Source organism: Bombus vosnesenskii, unplaced genomic scaffold (genome assembly GCF_011952255.1).
Source record: "Bombus vosnesenskii isolate JDL3184/JDL3185 unplaced genomic scaffold, Bvos_JDL3184-5_v1.1 scf7180000013265, whole genome shotgun sequence".
In the NCBI taxonomy this organism is placed as follows: domain Eukaryota; kingdom Metazoa; phylum Arthropoda; class Insecta; order Hymenoptera; family Apidae; genus Bombus; species Bombus vosnesenskii.
The window spans coordinates 8,886,626-8,903,928 of record NW_022882925.1 but is presented as its reverse complement, the minus strand read 5'-3'; the positions used below and the strand labels follow the sequence as shown (position 1 = coordinate 8,903,928).

The 17,303-nt window shown below is 37.8% G+C and overlaps 1 protein-coding gene across 3 annotated transcripts in view; it reads right to left on the bottom strand.

The window, feature by feature from the left end:
* The window catches only part of LOC117243415 (furin-like protease 1), a 231,742-nt gene that overhangs the window by 28,692 nt on the left and 185,747 nt on the right, over window positions 1-17,303 (bottom strand). For all 3 annotated transcript variants that reach the window (XM_033510883.1, XM_033510882.1, XM_033510884.1), the window contains exons 3-6: window positions 7,222-7,443; window positions 6,721-6,849; window positions 4,698-4,863; window positions 4,328-4,500 (exon numbers count right to left, since the gene is read on the bottom strand). In XM_033510883.1, coding sequence (XP_033366774.1) covers window positions 4,328-4,500; window positions 4,698-4,863; window positions 6,721-6,849; window positions 7,222-7,443 — 690 coding nt within the window. The remainder of the gene's footprint in view (window positions 1-4,327; window positions 4,501-4,697; window positions 4,864-6,720; window positions 6,850-7,221; window positions 7,444-17,303) is intronic.

Genomic DNA, 17,303 nt, shown 5'->3' with positions numbered 1-17,303 from the left:
AGGAGCAAAATCAAAGACGCATAGTCTAACGAATTCATTGAGAGATATCGTAAAGTCGGGTCGACTTTCTGTAACATATTTACTGTATTCATTGTTAAACTATTTGTGTTGTGTTCATCATATTATTGTCAAATATACTATTTTATGTAAACTTGTTAATACAGTGTTAAATTCATTGAACCACCTCTGTTATCTTAATCGAAACAGGGGAACGACTCGCGACGATTTCGCGGCGTCGATTAACAGAATCGTAGCGAGAATTTACGCCTCTCGCTGACGCGTTTACCTCGCGACCGCGTCTCTCCGCGAACAGTAGTAACACACGTTCTAGAACAGAGGTCAGTAACGTAGATTTCGCGGGCACCTAAGTGCACCTAAGTGCACCTAAGTGCACTATCATGGGCAATCACCAATCGGCGATTCGATTCGGCCTATCTCAATGGTCGGCAACCGATCTTTGAGATGGCCTGCGACCGATTGCACTCTGACGTGCCGTGGGAGATAGTTCGGAAACGCGAAGCGATAGCGAACTTTCGGACATTCGTGGGGAGACGCGATCTCGAAGAAGCGCGCCAACGGGAGTCGTAAATTCCTGTTACGATTTGACTAATCGACACCACGAATCGTACCAACCCTTATTTCTTGTGGGATAATAAGGGTGGTTGAGTGAATATAACGCTGCTATTAACAGGTTAATATATATTTTGAATGATTCAACAACTTCAATGTGATACAAGGTTGCGTATGTGAAATGACAACTACGAATGAATACGAACTGAGACTCCTTTCATGTTGGCGACTGTGATGATGTATCTTCTGTCGATTGACTGTCTTCGACTTGTTGACTTCTGACTCTTGAGGTTCCTTGAACTGTGTTTTTAATCGAGCTGATGTGAACTAACTGATGAGCTTTGACTGTTACTTGAAAGTTACCGTGGAATATGTCTAGAGATCAAGTATAGAGACGAAGTGACTGCTCTGTAGGTATGAGAACAAGTTGACTGTCCTGTCGTCGTGAGAACAAGTTGACTTTCCTAGTGTAGTAAAAGAAGTGAAGTTCGTTCTTATATGATTACGGAATGGGTGTGCCCTTTGAACGAAGAACGCGGATTCGTTGCTTACACTTTTCGTCAGGAAAGTGAGGGTAACGATCCGCGATGCCGATTGGTTATGACCAACGTTAGGAATGAAGATAGGAGGATGAAGCCTCCTACCAATGGCTCATGGGCGACATTGTTTATGGAAAAAACCAGCTTTTCCATTAGACAAATATTCGTTTTTCCTATTAGGTAACTACTCGCTTTCTTCGTAATTTGTAAAAACGTGCAACAAACCTAAGGACTGTTTTATTATAAGTACCAGCCATAAACCGAAAATACTTGCAGGATTAAAGGTTCCTGCAAGCTAATAAGATTCAGTTTATGGTGGGGCCTTAGGTTTATTAAGGGTCTGTCTAATGGTGCTTGGGCCTTGATTGTCAGACAATGAAGGACGTCGCACGGACTATTTCACGTGACGTAGTAAGCGGTTTAGAAAATCTAAGATAATCTGTAATGAACTCCTGACAAGAAAGATAAAAATAAAAGAAAGAAATAAAGGAGCTTGAGAACAATAGTCTTTTTTCTATTTCTTCTTTATAGTGATAAAGTGATAATCAGTTTGTGTTATTTCTAATAATTTTACTATATTTTTCAATGTCATAGTACTTTAAAACTTACATAAATAAAAAGAAAAAGGCATATCATTTTAATATTGGGTGAGAAGAACAATTTGGTTTTATATTCTTTTAGGGGAAGTATGCATGTTTATTGTTGTAGTTCCTAAAAAATGTAACATAGTGAAGCACTTCAACACTATTCATAAAAACTGTAATAAAAAATGAACTTAGCTAAATAATGAAACGTTTTTACGAAACCGGCTTCACGGTCGAAGAAAGCAACCTTTTCTATCTCTTTTAAAACTTTTTACTTATCGATAAAGAAAGAGAAACTAGTTTTAGAAGGTAATTTAGTAAAAGAAGCCATGTTGTTGGTTTCTGAGTCAATTTTTGATGAGTAGAAAACTAAAAATGAAATAATGGTAGCAATAAATAAAATCGAATTATCGGCGGGAGCAGTAATACGATGAATCGAAATTACTGCAACTGATATTGAGACAAAGTTGAAAGAGGATTTAGAAGAATACATTTACTCTTTTATATTTACTTTTTTTTGGAATTAAATGAGTCTACTGATATATCGAATACTTCTCAATTAATTGTGAAGACGACAATTATTGTTTTCGATAATTTTACTACGAAAGAAGAATTTCTTAAGATTCTACTTTTAGTGAGGCCAACAAGGGGAGATGATATTTTAGCAGTTTTCAAAAAATACGCGGAGGAAAATAATTTACCATTATAGAAGTTGACCGCGATTACAATCGACGGAGTTCCGGCAATGGGAGAAACAAAACAAGGATTTATCGCGTTATGTAAACAAGATCGTTCATTTTTCAGATTTATGTCATATCATTGCATAATACACCAAGAAACGTTATGTGCAAAGATAATACCTCTTCAACGTGTCATATAGACAGTATTATAAATTATAAATTCGATAAGAGCTGCATCAATGTAACACCGATTATTTAAATTACTTTTACAAGAAGAGAATGCTGAATTTAATGATTTTACTCGCGTGGAAGAGCGATGACTTCATAGAGGAAAAATACTTTAAAGATTTCTAAATTTATTAACTCAAGAGTAATAAATCTTGGCCACAGTTAGAAAACAAAATATCGTTTTTTGATCTTGGATTTCGTACTGATTTTATAGAAAAATTTAACGAATTAAATTTAATATTTCGAGACAGAAATCATCACATCGCTCGAATGATAAGTGCAATAAATTCATTCAAAGAAAAATTGATACTTTGAAAATGGCATCTTTCAAAAAACAATTTAGTTCATTTTCCAAATTTGAAAAATATTGCCAAAAACTTTATTAACGGTAATGTTTCTTTTTGCTCATTTTGCACCTCATGGAAGAATTTGGTATTAGATTTCAAGAGTTTTCTGAATTGGATTCATTTTTGACAGTTTTCACAAATTCTTTCACCTGTACAGACGAAGATGTATCTACTAAAATAGCAGCTTATTTCCAAATTAGTAGCTCGGAAGATTTGAAATTAGAAATTACAAATATAAGAAATGATATAATATTAAGATCACATCAGAATGATAAAACATTTTGGAATTTAGTTAATAAAAATACTTATCCATTGTGAGTTAGTTGAAGATTTGGATTGCTAAGTATCACATTTATGTTTTTTTTTCTTTAGTACACAAGTTTGGAAGTAGACTTTTGTATCTTGTAGTAATAAATTTATGTACAAATTTATGCAAGATAAATAGCATCAAGTGCATTTTAATGTTACAACTTTTCCTTTATCAAAATTAAGTAAACTGCTCTTTGTCATAAGTTAATTCGGGGTTAACCGAGGGTTATCCTCCGGGCTACTCTGTATAGTAAAAAGATTGTAGATTACTGTTCTAGATCGAAAGTACTTTCTTTTTAATTAGTCATCAAATCATATTAGTTAGATATTGTCATACCTTTTTCCTACAATTCTTAATTATCCTTGAGGAACCTGACTTTCCGTTTAAGCGGAATTTATTTTCGTTAAACGTTCTCTACCATCGCGTTGCGTCGCGTCCCGTCGTATCATGTCGAGTCGTTCTCCTGAATCGTCTGTCTTAATTATAGATGAACATATATCTATTCTAACGATCTATGTGTTATTTCGATGCAAATCGGCTGACATGCTGAAATTCCTTGTCCAAGGCACAAGATAAAACATCCTCGTGTCTCCTCTAGCAAACGTAATCGAACAGAGTCTGCTTTCGAGCGACTACTAAGTATGTAGCATCGAGATAACAACGAAGTACTATCTGCCTTCCAGTCGTCGCTCTGCGGAAACACGCAAGAGATGTTTCTAGGAGATAGATTCCTGGAAATTTCTATCCGAGAGGCGGACCTTCCAAAGCTATTGATTGTACAGGACTTTTGGTCTATTCCCAACAACGTAACAAATGTATTTCATAGGGTTTTAATGAAACGTGAGAATAAAGGATCCAATTTTACGCGCAACGAGACTTATTTATTATAGCGTGGTACAGAGAACGACGCGGAAGAATTGGAGCAGAAATTAGAGGAAAAAACAACAAGGAATAATTTCGTGTCGTATGAGTTATTTATCGTTTTGTAAACTTTTCGTTACCGATTCCAAGTATGGCACTAGTAGTTGAAGACCTGAAGATTTTTGTAAAGTGTAAAAAATTTACCAACCTTTGTGATTCCTTCGATGAAAGCTCTAGTAGCAAGTTCACCAGGACCATCGACGGTTTTTCCATCGTCATCCGGTCCCCAGGAGGCACTATAAATGTCGATGTGTTGGGGATTTAGACTCAGAGACCTCGCTTCGACAGCGTCTGTCACGTCTCCGTCCAACATTCTTACTCCTTACGTAAATAAAAAAGTAAATCCTTTTAATTAAATTACTCATCCCGAATTGGATTGGTTTATTTTTTAATATCTCGTTATTTAATATGTCCAGTTTTATCAGAAATACACGCATTTTTTTCATTTCTCTCAAAATACTGCACCGGTTTTTCAAATAACCGAAAATAGCTGAGATCCGTTTTTTGAATACATTTACCCCCGACACCAGCTCCGAATGCAACTCCCACCGCGCACATGGAATTGTTAGCAGTTGCAGCCACTTCACCGGCGCATCTGGTGCCATGTCGATTACTGTCTAGAACATCGTATCTTGGCATGGGATCTTCATCATGATTATTAACGTCGTAGCTCGCTTGTGGATCCTAGAAAGATCGTTCATTCGATTATTCTTGTGTGAATCATGTATTCTTTTTCTACCGTATAGGTTGTAACGATTTAAATACAGAAGAAATATTATCTTCGGAAAATTTATAAAATCTTTGGTTTAATATCTTGCGATATTTTTAACATTTTCAAGATCATGAACCTCAACGCTTATTTTATAGTTGAATCGTTGAGCATTGTCACCCGCTGTTCTCGTTGAGATTAGATGCTTTTTCTTCTTGCCAATCGATAAGATGTTTAATTAATATCAAGTGAACTACTTCTGTAATTACCGAATACAACTTGGCTGCACTTTTACGAAGTTCCCAGTGAATATCGACTTCCTACAGGGCCCGATGTAATTGCTTTTTCCTTTAGACAGTTAGAGGATTGTTTTAAAGTTCCGAGTTTAGTACTACGGTTTTTCGTTTCTTTTCGTATATAATATTTTTTTTACAATCGATTAAATAATTCTCGCGACGGAGTTACAAAGTCATGAAGATTCGATATTTTACATTTATACGAATAAATATTTACTATAATAAAAATTTACACTCATCTTGGATATTCTCTATCGAAATGCGGTTTCCAAAAAATCGAGTGCTAACCATACAAATATACATCACCCATTGAATATAAGGAAAGTAGAGAGCAGAAGTTAAAAATCAATGACAAAAATTTGCAAGAGGTAAGATCGGAAGAGCTGTGCAAACTGAAGGCACATAGAAAAGTCAGAAAAAGAGAGAACAGGGAATATGATGGAAATAAGTCGAGGGAATTTAACTGATTAATTTGAATCGCTTGTTTTGATATGTAGGTATAAGAGTTGTTTGGTTCAGCTATGTAACCCAACAATTTCTAAAATATCGTAAAAGAATTTTAAACGTCGTTTTAACAAAATCGTAAAAAATGTGATATTTTAAATGATTGAAAATTTCAATTTCATTGACGACACGTATCTCGTACGGGTCGATATCGATTACCGCCGACTATGTCTGATTATAGGAGATCTGTATCTACTGGGAAATTGTGGAGCTCGATACACGTTTGTCCGTGGTTGCCTTATTAACCCCGGTCATTCACTAGTAAACATACGCGTTTCTCTCGTGCGGTTTAAGTCTAGTGTTTGACTCTATGTATGGCTCCTAGTACTCCGCTGGCAACTTCGACAATTTCGGTAGCGTGGCACAAACTTGCTTCCTGCAGTCCACTAACGAGAAATAGAGAAGCAGGAGAGTTTTATATGTATAAATAGTTAAAGAGCAAACTGCGTTTAAAGAATTTTGTGTGAATCGTTGTAGCGCAGCAAGAAGAGCGTTGCATACGTTGTAATCGTGAATGCACAAATCTTATTACATTTATGGCGCACTGTCGTTCCCACGAATATCATTCGTTGTGTCTAACACGTTTCTTTACGATAATTTCTCGTGCTGGAACGTTGTATTCGTTGCAGTTAGATGAAAATAGACGTTTAGTATATGGAATAGACGAGAGTTTCTAAATACAGGTATAGTTTTTGGCACCATTCCGAAATCTGTCTGCCCTCCATTTTGTAGGGTTCGGTTCGTCCTGTCTGTTCTGTTTGCTTCGTGGAACCTGTCGATCTTTTGTGTAAATTGGAACGTACCCTGATAAATTGCTGAAAAACTGATTTTCTCTCTTACGAGTGAAAAGATTGAACATTTTCTGTTGCACCGCGGTGAAATTAAATGTGACTGTAGTTGTTAAGAATTTTATTTCTAGAATTGCTTTAGAGATTATAAATTTTTGTCGTGTCAAAGAATTGAATTCTTTTCTCGAATTATCTTCTTTATCAAGCGTTTTATTGGATTAAGACAATAAGTAATGGAACTTACGTAGTTCTTATAGAGATCAGGATGATTTTTCTCCAATCCATCATCAAGGATCGTGACCACGATTCCGCGTCCCGTAATTCCTTCAGCCCAGGCTTCCTGCACGTTCATATCTAACCCCTCTCCCCTATTCTATAACCAATTATCGATAATCGTATTTTAATACGTTTGTCTTCAATCTTTCAACGTAAACAAGTTAAAAAATTTCTGTTTTATGCATAATATGCATAATGTACGCATATTTACATGTTACGAGATTCATGAACGAAATTGTAATTTTCTTTAAATATACATTGAATTTTTTTAATTTACATACCTAACAAAATATATTTACCGTTGGTCAACAAAAATTTGGCATGAAATTGAAATTCGATTGAAAAAAAAATCGTAGAAAGAGACAAGGCAATAAAGTATTTTTATCTCATAGGCTTTTGTTTAATTTTCCGTGCACGTTCGATCAATTCAGCAAGAGGAAAGAAATGAGATTTATCTGATTCAACTAACCAAGTACCACATTTGAGGCCACATCTCGTCATTGAGAACGGTTTTTAGGTTGGACGGACCGCGTTTGATTATCAGATCCCGTTTCGTTCGCGATTTCACTCGCTGCTGCTCCGCTCGGCGCACTCTGCGGTCTTCTATTAGCCTCCCTTGTACTCCAAAATGTGGTTCCGCCGACCTTTTCACCACTGACGTGTGCACCATATGGTACCAATCGTCTACTATCTGCAACAAAGAACAATTTCACATAAATATCTTCGTGTGATAATCACGCAGCCTTTTCTACTCACAACTCTTCTCGCTTAATGCACCAAACGATAACGAACGAATTTTAATACGAGATACCGTTTCCGAGTCCCGGCTAGTTGCTTTATATGGAGCATAATTTGCCTTTTATGTTTCACCCGTTTTGCTCAATCAATGTAAATATATGAGAATTATCAACGAAAATATATGAGAATACGTCTTTAGTCACTGAGATAATATTTATCGAGGTTTGTACTCTAACTTGTTCGAAAACTAAAATGAAAGAGATATAAGTAAAAATTACTTAACATTTAGGATGACTGAACATTTGAAACTTTTCGATATGGGCTAGGATATTTGCTATTATTGTAATTTAACGGAGAATAGTTTACTTAGATTTGATCGGTAATGTTTCATTTCGTACCACATACGTGTACATCGCTTGGTTGTCGAAACGAGAAGTAGTGGACTACTAGTTACGACTTGATGGTCTGTGGTTGGTTACGGCACAATCATGGCACAATACATAATAATTCGGTGATAACAATAATAGATGTAGCGATTAGTTAAATTTCACGTCTGCAGTTATTTTTCGAAATTTACATATCTCGTTTATATTGTACACATCGTAAATATATTGTAAATATTTATTAATAGGAAACATCACATAGTACATTAAATATAAAGAATATAGGATGAATAAAGTAGGTAAATAAAGAACACAGTAAATAAGATAAAGAAAATAATAATTGATAGAGATAATTGAAAACAGTTATTAAAAACAAATAATTATAAATTGTAATTACTAATAACTAATAAAACCAAAGTTATAAATAACAATGGGTGGCGATATTCCGATTCGAGTCTGTTATAAAATCATGGAAAATATCAATTTTGTTATCAATTAATTAATATTTCATTCAATATGTTAGAATATAAATTTTATTATTGAACGAAATAACGAAGCCTTAATCGCAGTTTCGAGATAGTAAAGACCAATGTCCAGAAGTTAGAACTCTCGTTAAAACAAATTTTCTATTTATCGCAAAACGCTTTTCTTATATGCACAGCCGTTTACAAATTTTGCTGATAATCGTTAAAAAAAGGAAGGAAAAATGGATGAGTCGTATATTTTCTGCGGTTTTCATTAAGGACAAAGTATTCATCATATTTTTGTATCAGGGGAAAAATTTAAGCTGCTCGTGGAGCAAGATTATTTGATGCACAAGTTTGCCCCCGATATGGCGATATGCAACGGTAAAGATATATGGTGTAGGGTAATGATAAATGTGAAAAGTTGGCAACAGCTGCTGCGGGCGAGCTTCTTACTGCTTCTTCCCGGTGACAACTTGCACTGCATTTTTTCAAGCTGAACATTCTTTGTTTGAAGAATGTAGCTTACATTCCACGATGGAACTATTGTTTCGCCTGCTTTTATCGAGTTGAAAGACACGTTTGTATTGTTACTTCCAGATATTTATTTCATCCCTATTTTTTTATAACCCAATTTGTAGTAACGCAACTATTGAAATAACATTGGCATGTCGTTGCAGCTATATTAAAATCGATACGGAAAATTTCTATGAGTTAAACGAAAGATTAAAAATATGGTTATCAATTACCATTATCATATCAATTATCATTAACGAATATGTTTACAGAAAACTAATACAAGAGAAAACTGATAATTTAGAAATCATGAGATCACGGACATTTTTTCCTCTTTGTAACTTTTCCTTTTCCTTTCTTTATACGTTTCTTAGTCTTGACAATATCGTTGAGGCGACAGCACTTGAAATTACACGGATGCTCTAGTAACTTGGAAATTTCACGATGCACCGGGCTTAACCTTGGCCTCTTTATTTTCTCTATAAATGAACGATCGTTGCGTTTCACTTCGATCACTGTAGGTGAACATGGATCCAAGCCATTTTTCGATTTAAAAATCTTCAACCGAACTTGATATTTCTGCTCTTTCCATTCACCACTTCCCTTAAAACACTTTCGCTTTTTTCGAATGGGCAAATATGTCTCTTCCGATTTTTTTAAAGATCTCGTTTTAACCTCGTCTGGCTTGCGATTCATGTAAGTAGTCTGCATCTCCTTTGGATTGGGACGCTTACACAAGCCATACTTCAAACTCGATACATCACCTTTCGAATCGTTGACGTTTTCTACTTTACACGGGTTTTCTGACTTCTCACAAGAGCCACTTTTATATGCAACGAAAGATGTTTGACTTTTCGTATATTTTCTGGTGGAAAAGCACTTTTTGTCACCATCATCGTATCTCGTTTTTCGAGACAAGTAACTATCCTGCGTGGATGAACGAGAGTTACTGGACCCACGTTTCGTTCGATATTCCACACATGAAGGCGAATCCGTAGACGAATGTTGTAATCCCTCAGCTTGCAGATCTCGAGATACTTCGGCTTTTAGCTTCTTTTTACTCGATTGTTGATGGGGAATAAATACTATGGGAGAGGGACAGATAGGAGGGCTATGTTTCTTCTTGTGTTGGCTTATCCTCATCTTCTCAGACCAGTGAATAGATTTTGGTGGTGCTGGATCAGGGAGAATATCTTCGTGCAAATTCGATGAATTACTGCATGCGTCTTTCGAGCATCTGGAATTCTTTTGCTCTAAATTCTCTGCTCTCTTGGGTAAAAACGATTTAATTATGTCGGAACTATGTTTCTGTACGCAAACCATAATTCTATCCATCTTCGATAAAATTTTTGATTCTTTTTTATCCGCCTTCTGAGCTGGTGATTTTCTATCATCCTGATCATACGCATGGAAGACCTTACTGCTTCTCGTTTGATCAAATTGACGTTGCTTGTAGTGCTCGAAATCTTTTGAGTTTCTCTGGCAATCGGCCTCTGTCAATTTTTTATGTTCTTCGAAACATTTCGTCGACAGCTTTTCGCTTTCTGCCGACTTCTTACGATCTTCGAAATCTTCCACCGATTCCTTGCCACATTTCCTCACTTTCTTACGATCGTCGGAGTGTTTTGTCGATTCTTTTCGGCAATGTCTGTATCTTTCAGGTTTATTAAAATACGATGGACTTGTCTGTTGTATCGAGTAAGAATACTCAGAGTGTACATTTTGTGCGTCATTTTGACGATGATCTTCCGAATCTTGCTGGAAACATGTTTGGGAACGTTCTTGTATCCGAAGTTTCTGATCATTTTTGAAAACCATTTTTGGTTTTGTCGAAGAAGAACGTTGCTCTTGACAGTCCGATTTCGGGGGCTGTTTATTTCTATTGGATCCTCTTTTGACAAGTTTGAAGAATAGGTTTCTTTTCGTATAATTAATCGCAGGTATGTTGCTAAATCGTTTCAGATAAGTAGGAATCGTTTGATTTAGAATGTCAGTAGACAGGTGTGTTCTTATTGGAACAATTTGTCGTTTGATCCGAATGAGATCTTGAGGATCAACGGTGATATCGATAGACCTGTTCAGAGTCGAGTATTTTTCGAAAGCAAGCTTCAACGAGTTATTCAATATCTTTATAGCAGAGAATTTTCTGTTCGAAAAGAAATCGATTACTTCCTGCAACTTGTTTCTAGGCAAATGTACTCCAACTTTCTCTTTTGAAGTATTTTCCGAATATTTTACTTCGTCGGATGGTACCCATTTTGGCTGGATGTTTCTTATTCTCCTTACTGACAATTTTATTCTCCAAGAAATCTGTCGGTCATAATAGGTATCGATAAATCAAAAGATAAAAGTACAGTAAATATAAAATAAAATAATTGTACAAACTATTCGTTTCCAAATGATTATAAATGCAAATGAAAGTTTTCTTTACTTAAAAATAAAAACACGAAAGAAAACAAAAACAAAGATACATTTTTATCTGAAGGAGGAGAAATAGTAGTATAGAATTTCTTTCCTTCTCAATAACATCCATGTCTGTATTTTTTACTTTCATCTTTATCTTTTGCAGTTCGCTGTGGAGTGCCGAAGCGTGCAGACGTGTCTCTAGTGCCCAGCGTAGTTCGAAAACAACACGTGTCGCCCAACCGTCGAAAGAGAACACAGCTAAGTGCCCCTTACCCCCTAGGGAGAAGAAAATCCCACGCACCTAACCCCAACACGAATACTAGCCTCACAGCCTCACGACTAGTTGTTCATTCCGAATTAACTAGCTCGATGATGGCCCAGCAACCGCGACCAGGCTCTCCGGAGCAGACTCGCAGCTACCCCGAGCTACCCCCCCCCCCCGTGGCAGAAGTGTAGCAGAACTCTCCGCACTAACGACGCTAACACTACAAAGAAGAGGAAAATAGAACCAGCAACGCAAATAAACACACACAACAGGTTCGCCGTATTGGAATCCTCAAACGACGCCATGGAAATCGTAGAACCGCCATCAAACCAACACTCACAGAGAATCCCCCCTCCCCCACCAATTTTTGTGGACGACGTCATTGACATACAGACAATGACCAAGTCCCTAGAGAGAGATACCAGCAAGGAGGAATATAACCTTAAGATAAGCAACAACAAGGTGAAAATACTACCGACGAACCCAGAAGCTTACAGAAAACTCACCAAGACACTCAGGACCCTGAACGCCAACTTCCACACCTACCAACTAAAACAGGAAAAGCCTTTCCGGGTGGTCCTACGAAACATACACCACTCAGCAGACATAGACGAACTAAAATACGAACTCTCAAAACTCGGCCACGAAGTCGTCAACGTAAGTAATATAAGGCATAGAGTCTCGAAAGACCCGTTATCCTTATTCTTCCTAGACATTAAACAAAAACCGAACAATAAGGAAATATATAACATCAGTCGCCTAATGAACGCGATAGTAAAGATCGAACCACCGCTCGTGAAAAAAGAAATAGTGCAGTGCAAAAGGTGCCAAAGGTACGGTCATACGCAGAAATACTGCAACCATACTTTCCGCTGCGTTAAATGCGCAGGCTCTCACTCCACTGACCAGTGCGCCAAACCACCGGAAACCCCAGCGAAATGCATCCACTGCCAAGGGGACCACCCTGCCAACTACAAAGGCTGCCCAGCATATAAAACACTATACACGAACAGGTACCCTAAGCTCAGAGCAAAAGAGGTATCCAACCAAACACCCAGCCCGCCGAAATTCACGACTACCCCAACCCCCTCAACCAACCAAACGCACAGTCCTACCAAATTCATCTCCACCTCAACCTCCTATGCCCAAGCAGTACAAGGCATCCAAAATAACCCGAACAGCCAAAGGAACCTTCCCCAAAACAGTGACCCCAACCCACCAAACACAGACAACTCCTCAAGGCTTGAAAAGCTAATAGAGAAACAATCGGAGCAAATAAATCACTTGCTATCGCTACTAACACTCATCGTGGAAAAATTAGCACGCCCCGACTCAAAATAAAACCAAGGCGCATAGCACTCTGGAACGCCAACGGTCTAGCGCAACACAAACTTGAACTAGAACTCTTCTTAAAACACCAGCAAATCGACGTAATGCTCGTGTCGGAAACCCACTTCACCGACAAGAGCTACCTGAAAATAAATGGTTACAAATTCTACCATACCCAACACCCCAGCGGAAAGGCCCACGGTGGCACCGGAATAATAATCAAAGCAAGTATTAAGCACTACGAACTCCCATCATTCCAGAAAGACTACCTCCAAGCAACAAACGTAGCAATAGAAGACTGTCATGGCTCAATCACCACCTCAGCAGTATACTGCCCTCCCAGACACTCCATCGCCAAAGAAGACTTTGATAACTTCCTGGGCACCCTGGGCAACAGATTCATAGTTGGAGGAGACTATAACGCCAAGCACATCCAATGGGGCAGCAGACTGGTTACAGCAAGAGGCAAAAACCTCTTAAACAGCATAACAAACAACAACCTCAACTACCTCACCACATACGAACCCACATACTAGCCCACTGACACCAACAAAATACCCGACCTTCTCGACTTCTTCATAACTAAAAATATCCCATCAAGACACGTCCAGATCAACTCCTCGGCTGATCTCTCCTCTGATCATTCTCCCGTGATAGCAACAGTCAGTTCAACAATCATCGAGAATACACCTAATGGCTCCATTCACAACCAACACACCAACTGGCAGCTCTTCAGAGAAGTCTTTACACACTCAACCTCAGCCTCCACCCCACTAAAAACAAAGGAAGATATCGAAGCAGCCACGGAATACTTAAACACGAGCATAATAAACGCAATCCGCCTCTCCACACCGACAAAGCCATCTAACAGCAAACAAGAATATCCCCATTACATACTAAAAAAAATAGCAGAAAAACGAAGACTAAGAAGAGTATGGCAGACCCATAGAACACCGGAGGACAAACGCAAACTTAACGACGCAACTAGAAAGCTATCCAGAACCCTAAGAAACTATAAAAACGACTGTTTCCATAAATACCTCGCCAGCTTATCCCCCACAGCCGACGCCAACTACTCACTATGGAAGGCCTCCAGGAAACTCACACGCCCCCCACAAATAATCCCACCTATCCGCCGTCCGCAAGGTGGATGGGCGCGAAGCCCTATAGAAAAAGCCGACCTGTTTGCAAAACACTTGTCAAAAGTATTCAAACCCCATTCCCCCCAAACCGCCGCGGACGTTACTGAATACCTGCACACCCCCTTCCAAATGTCCCCTCCTATCGAACCCTTCTCCTCTGCTGAGACTATAGAAACAATCAGTCGCCTAAACCCCAAGAAAGCAGCAGGACACGACCTAATAGGCAATAGAGCAATCAAGGAACTTCCCACAAAAGGGATAGCACTCATCACATCGATTTTTAATGCTATCCTTCGCCTGGAACACTATCCTAAGGCTTGGAAAATCTCATTGATTACCCTCATCCCTAAACCCGGTAAACCGATATACGAAACCTGCTCCTATCGCCCAATCAGTCTTTTACCTACCCTGTCCAAACTATTCGAGAAGATGCTCACGAACCGACTCCTTCCAATCCTAGAGAACTTGAAAACACTCCCAGATCACCAATTCGGCTTCCGAAAACATCATTCTACAGTAGAGCAAATCCACCGCCTAACTCATACGATCAGCCAAACACTCGAAAAGAAAAAATATTGCTCAGCGGTCTTTCTAGACATCCAAAAGGCATTCGATAAAGTATGGCATGAAGGGCTACTATACAAACTTAAAAAGATCCTACCCCACCCCTACTACTCCATCCTAAAATCTTACCTAACCAATAGGCAATTCATGGTTAAATACCTAGACGCCACTTCCGCAACATTCCCAATAGAAGCCGGCATACCCCAAGGTAGTGTCCTCGGACCCCTACTGTACTCCATCTACACTGCCGACCTACCTATATCAAATGATATAACAATAGCGACATTTGCAGACGACTCCAGCGAAGTCTCGACTCCATGGAAAAGTGGTTTCACAAATGGGGCTTCAAAGTCAACGAAAAGAAATCCTCACATGTAACCTTCACGCTCCGAAAACAAACCTGCCCCCAGGTCACCATCAACAATGCAACAGTTCCTAGCAGGGACACAGTCCGATACCTGGGCATGACCCTGGACAGGAGACTAACGTGGAAGACACACATCTCAGATAAAAGGAAGCAACTAAAGGACAAACTAAAAAAACTCTATTGGCTCACGGGCCGACGCTCCAAACTAAATATACAGAATAAAATTACCCTCTACAAGACCGTAATAAAACCTGTCTGGACCTACGGAATCCAACTATGGGGAACAGCAAGTAACTCCAACATTGAAATACTCCAACGCTTTCAATCGAAAACGCTAAGATCCCTAATTGACGCACCTTGGTATGTAACCAATGAAACAATACACCGCGACCTCAAGATACCCACCGTCAAAGAGGAAATAGCAAGATATAGCAACAGATACAGCAAAAGAATCAACAAACACCGAAACCCCCTAATCATTGGACTACTCGATACGACGGACCAGACTCGCAGGCTGAAGAGGCACTATCCGCTAGACCTAAACGTCAGATTCATTTAATTATCCAAATTAAGCATATGCACTTACTTATAATACTTATAAATTATACCTATCTATAATAAGTATTAACTTATTGTAAATAAACAGCCATGTCACTGCGCCACGCCAGAAAAATTACTGAAAATTCTCAACGCGAGAATTGATTGTAATTTCAACAAATAAATAAAAAAAAAATCTTTATCTTTTGATCTCAATATTTCTACATAAATTGAACGAGTGCTTAGAGTAAAAATATATCTATAAAGAGAAAAGATCTTTGAACGTAATATCTCTCCGGGTAAATATTCGTTAATGATTCATCTTTTGCATAAAATGGAATATTTCAAGTAAAATAAACTGTTCCGTTTAAAATGTTGCGCAAGAACAACGTCTTTGATCCTTCTCTTTTTGCTACCGGTATACTTGTCGAACAAATCTGTGTTTAATTGCAAAGCATTTTCGAGCATCTCGATGGATTTGAGAGGAGATCCTGCCAAGTCAAGACGTTTCTCGCGTTCTTTGATGCGGAGAACATCTTTACCTTTCGGGATAAAAGTCTCAACATTTCCTACGATGAATCGTTGATGTATCTTACATCAAGACCTTACATCTTCCTTTCTTCTTTGTTTTATCCTGTTACAGTTGGTTCTCTTTCTAATTACTACCTTAATCTATCTACCCGCCCCTTATCATTATTACAATTCCTCATTCGAGCCGGGGAGGATATCAGCGTAGATTTTGTTGCTTTTGAGGTTAATTGCTCGTGCAATTCTTTGCAGTAACTTGTCGCACTTTACTCAATGGTAAATATCTTTCGTTTTTTTAGCGTAACATAAACTTCAAATTTAATTACCGTAACATAATGGTCTCATGAAAGAACAAATGATTTTTGATAATTTTACTACTAAAATTTGGACACTATCATGGTGGATACGAATGGTCGAATGGTACTTATTCGTTTATACCTTCAGATCGAAGAAAATGTTATATACACATAGTAATACTTTACTTTTGAATATTTTGTTTATTTATAGAGCTTAGTTATTTATAGAAAGTAATTTGTAATAGAAGTAATTTATTACCTATATCAAATCATCACGCGGCGTATCGTGAAATTTGTGTTCCTATTTAAAACAATTTTTCGAACGAAATAAATTTTATCGATATTAAATAATTTAAAGTTTGGCTGTTTTATTCATTGGAAATTAAATAAAATCCAATTATCGAAGTCTTGACACTGAATGCACCGAAATTCCTTGGGTATACACCTGCTTTGGACGGTTAAATTCTGCTAGAACTTCCGCCTCCAGGACGTTTTGGAATCCAATGCTAGATTGCTTTAGTTCCGAGATGCAAGTTCATCTTCGATATGTGGCTAGACATACGCAGACACTGATCGATCTGATTCATCGCCAGTTTGGCTTACGTGGCTGCACAACTCTCCGTAAAGGCATGCCCCGATAAATTTCGTTTTGCAAGTTAATAATGATAACTAGACGGCTAAGCTTGTTTTATCATATATGTGCGGAAAATTTCAATGTGCGAGATTATACAGAATGCACTTAGTATGTAAAATATATGAAATATACAAAGTAGGGTATTCCTTGGTCGAGTGAAGATCGGAAAATTTGTCTTCGTGCTTTGAAAGAAAAAGAAAGAAAAAAAAATATCAAAAAATAGAAAGATATAATTAACCCTTTTAATAATTTTAAGACACAAGACATAGGTACCATGGTTAAAAAAAACAAAATTATTAATATGGGAAAGAATAATTAAGCGTTATAACAATAGTTAACTTTATACGGAAAATTTCGAAACATAATAGCACAGGTTCGTTGT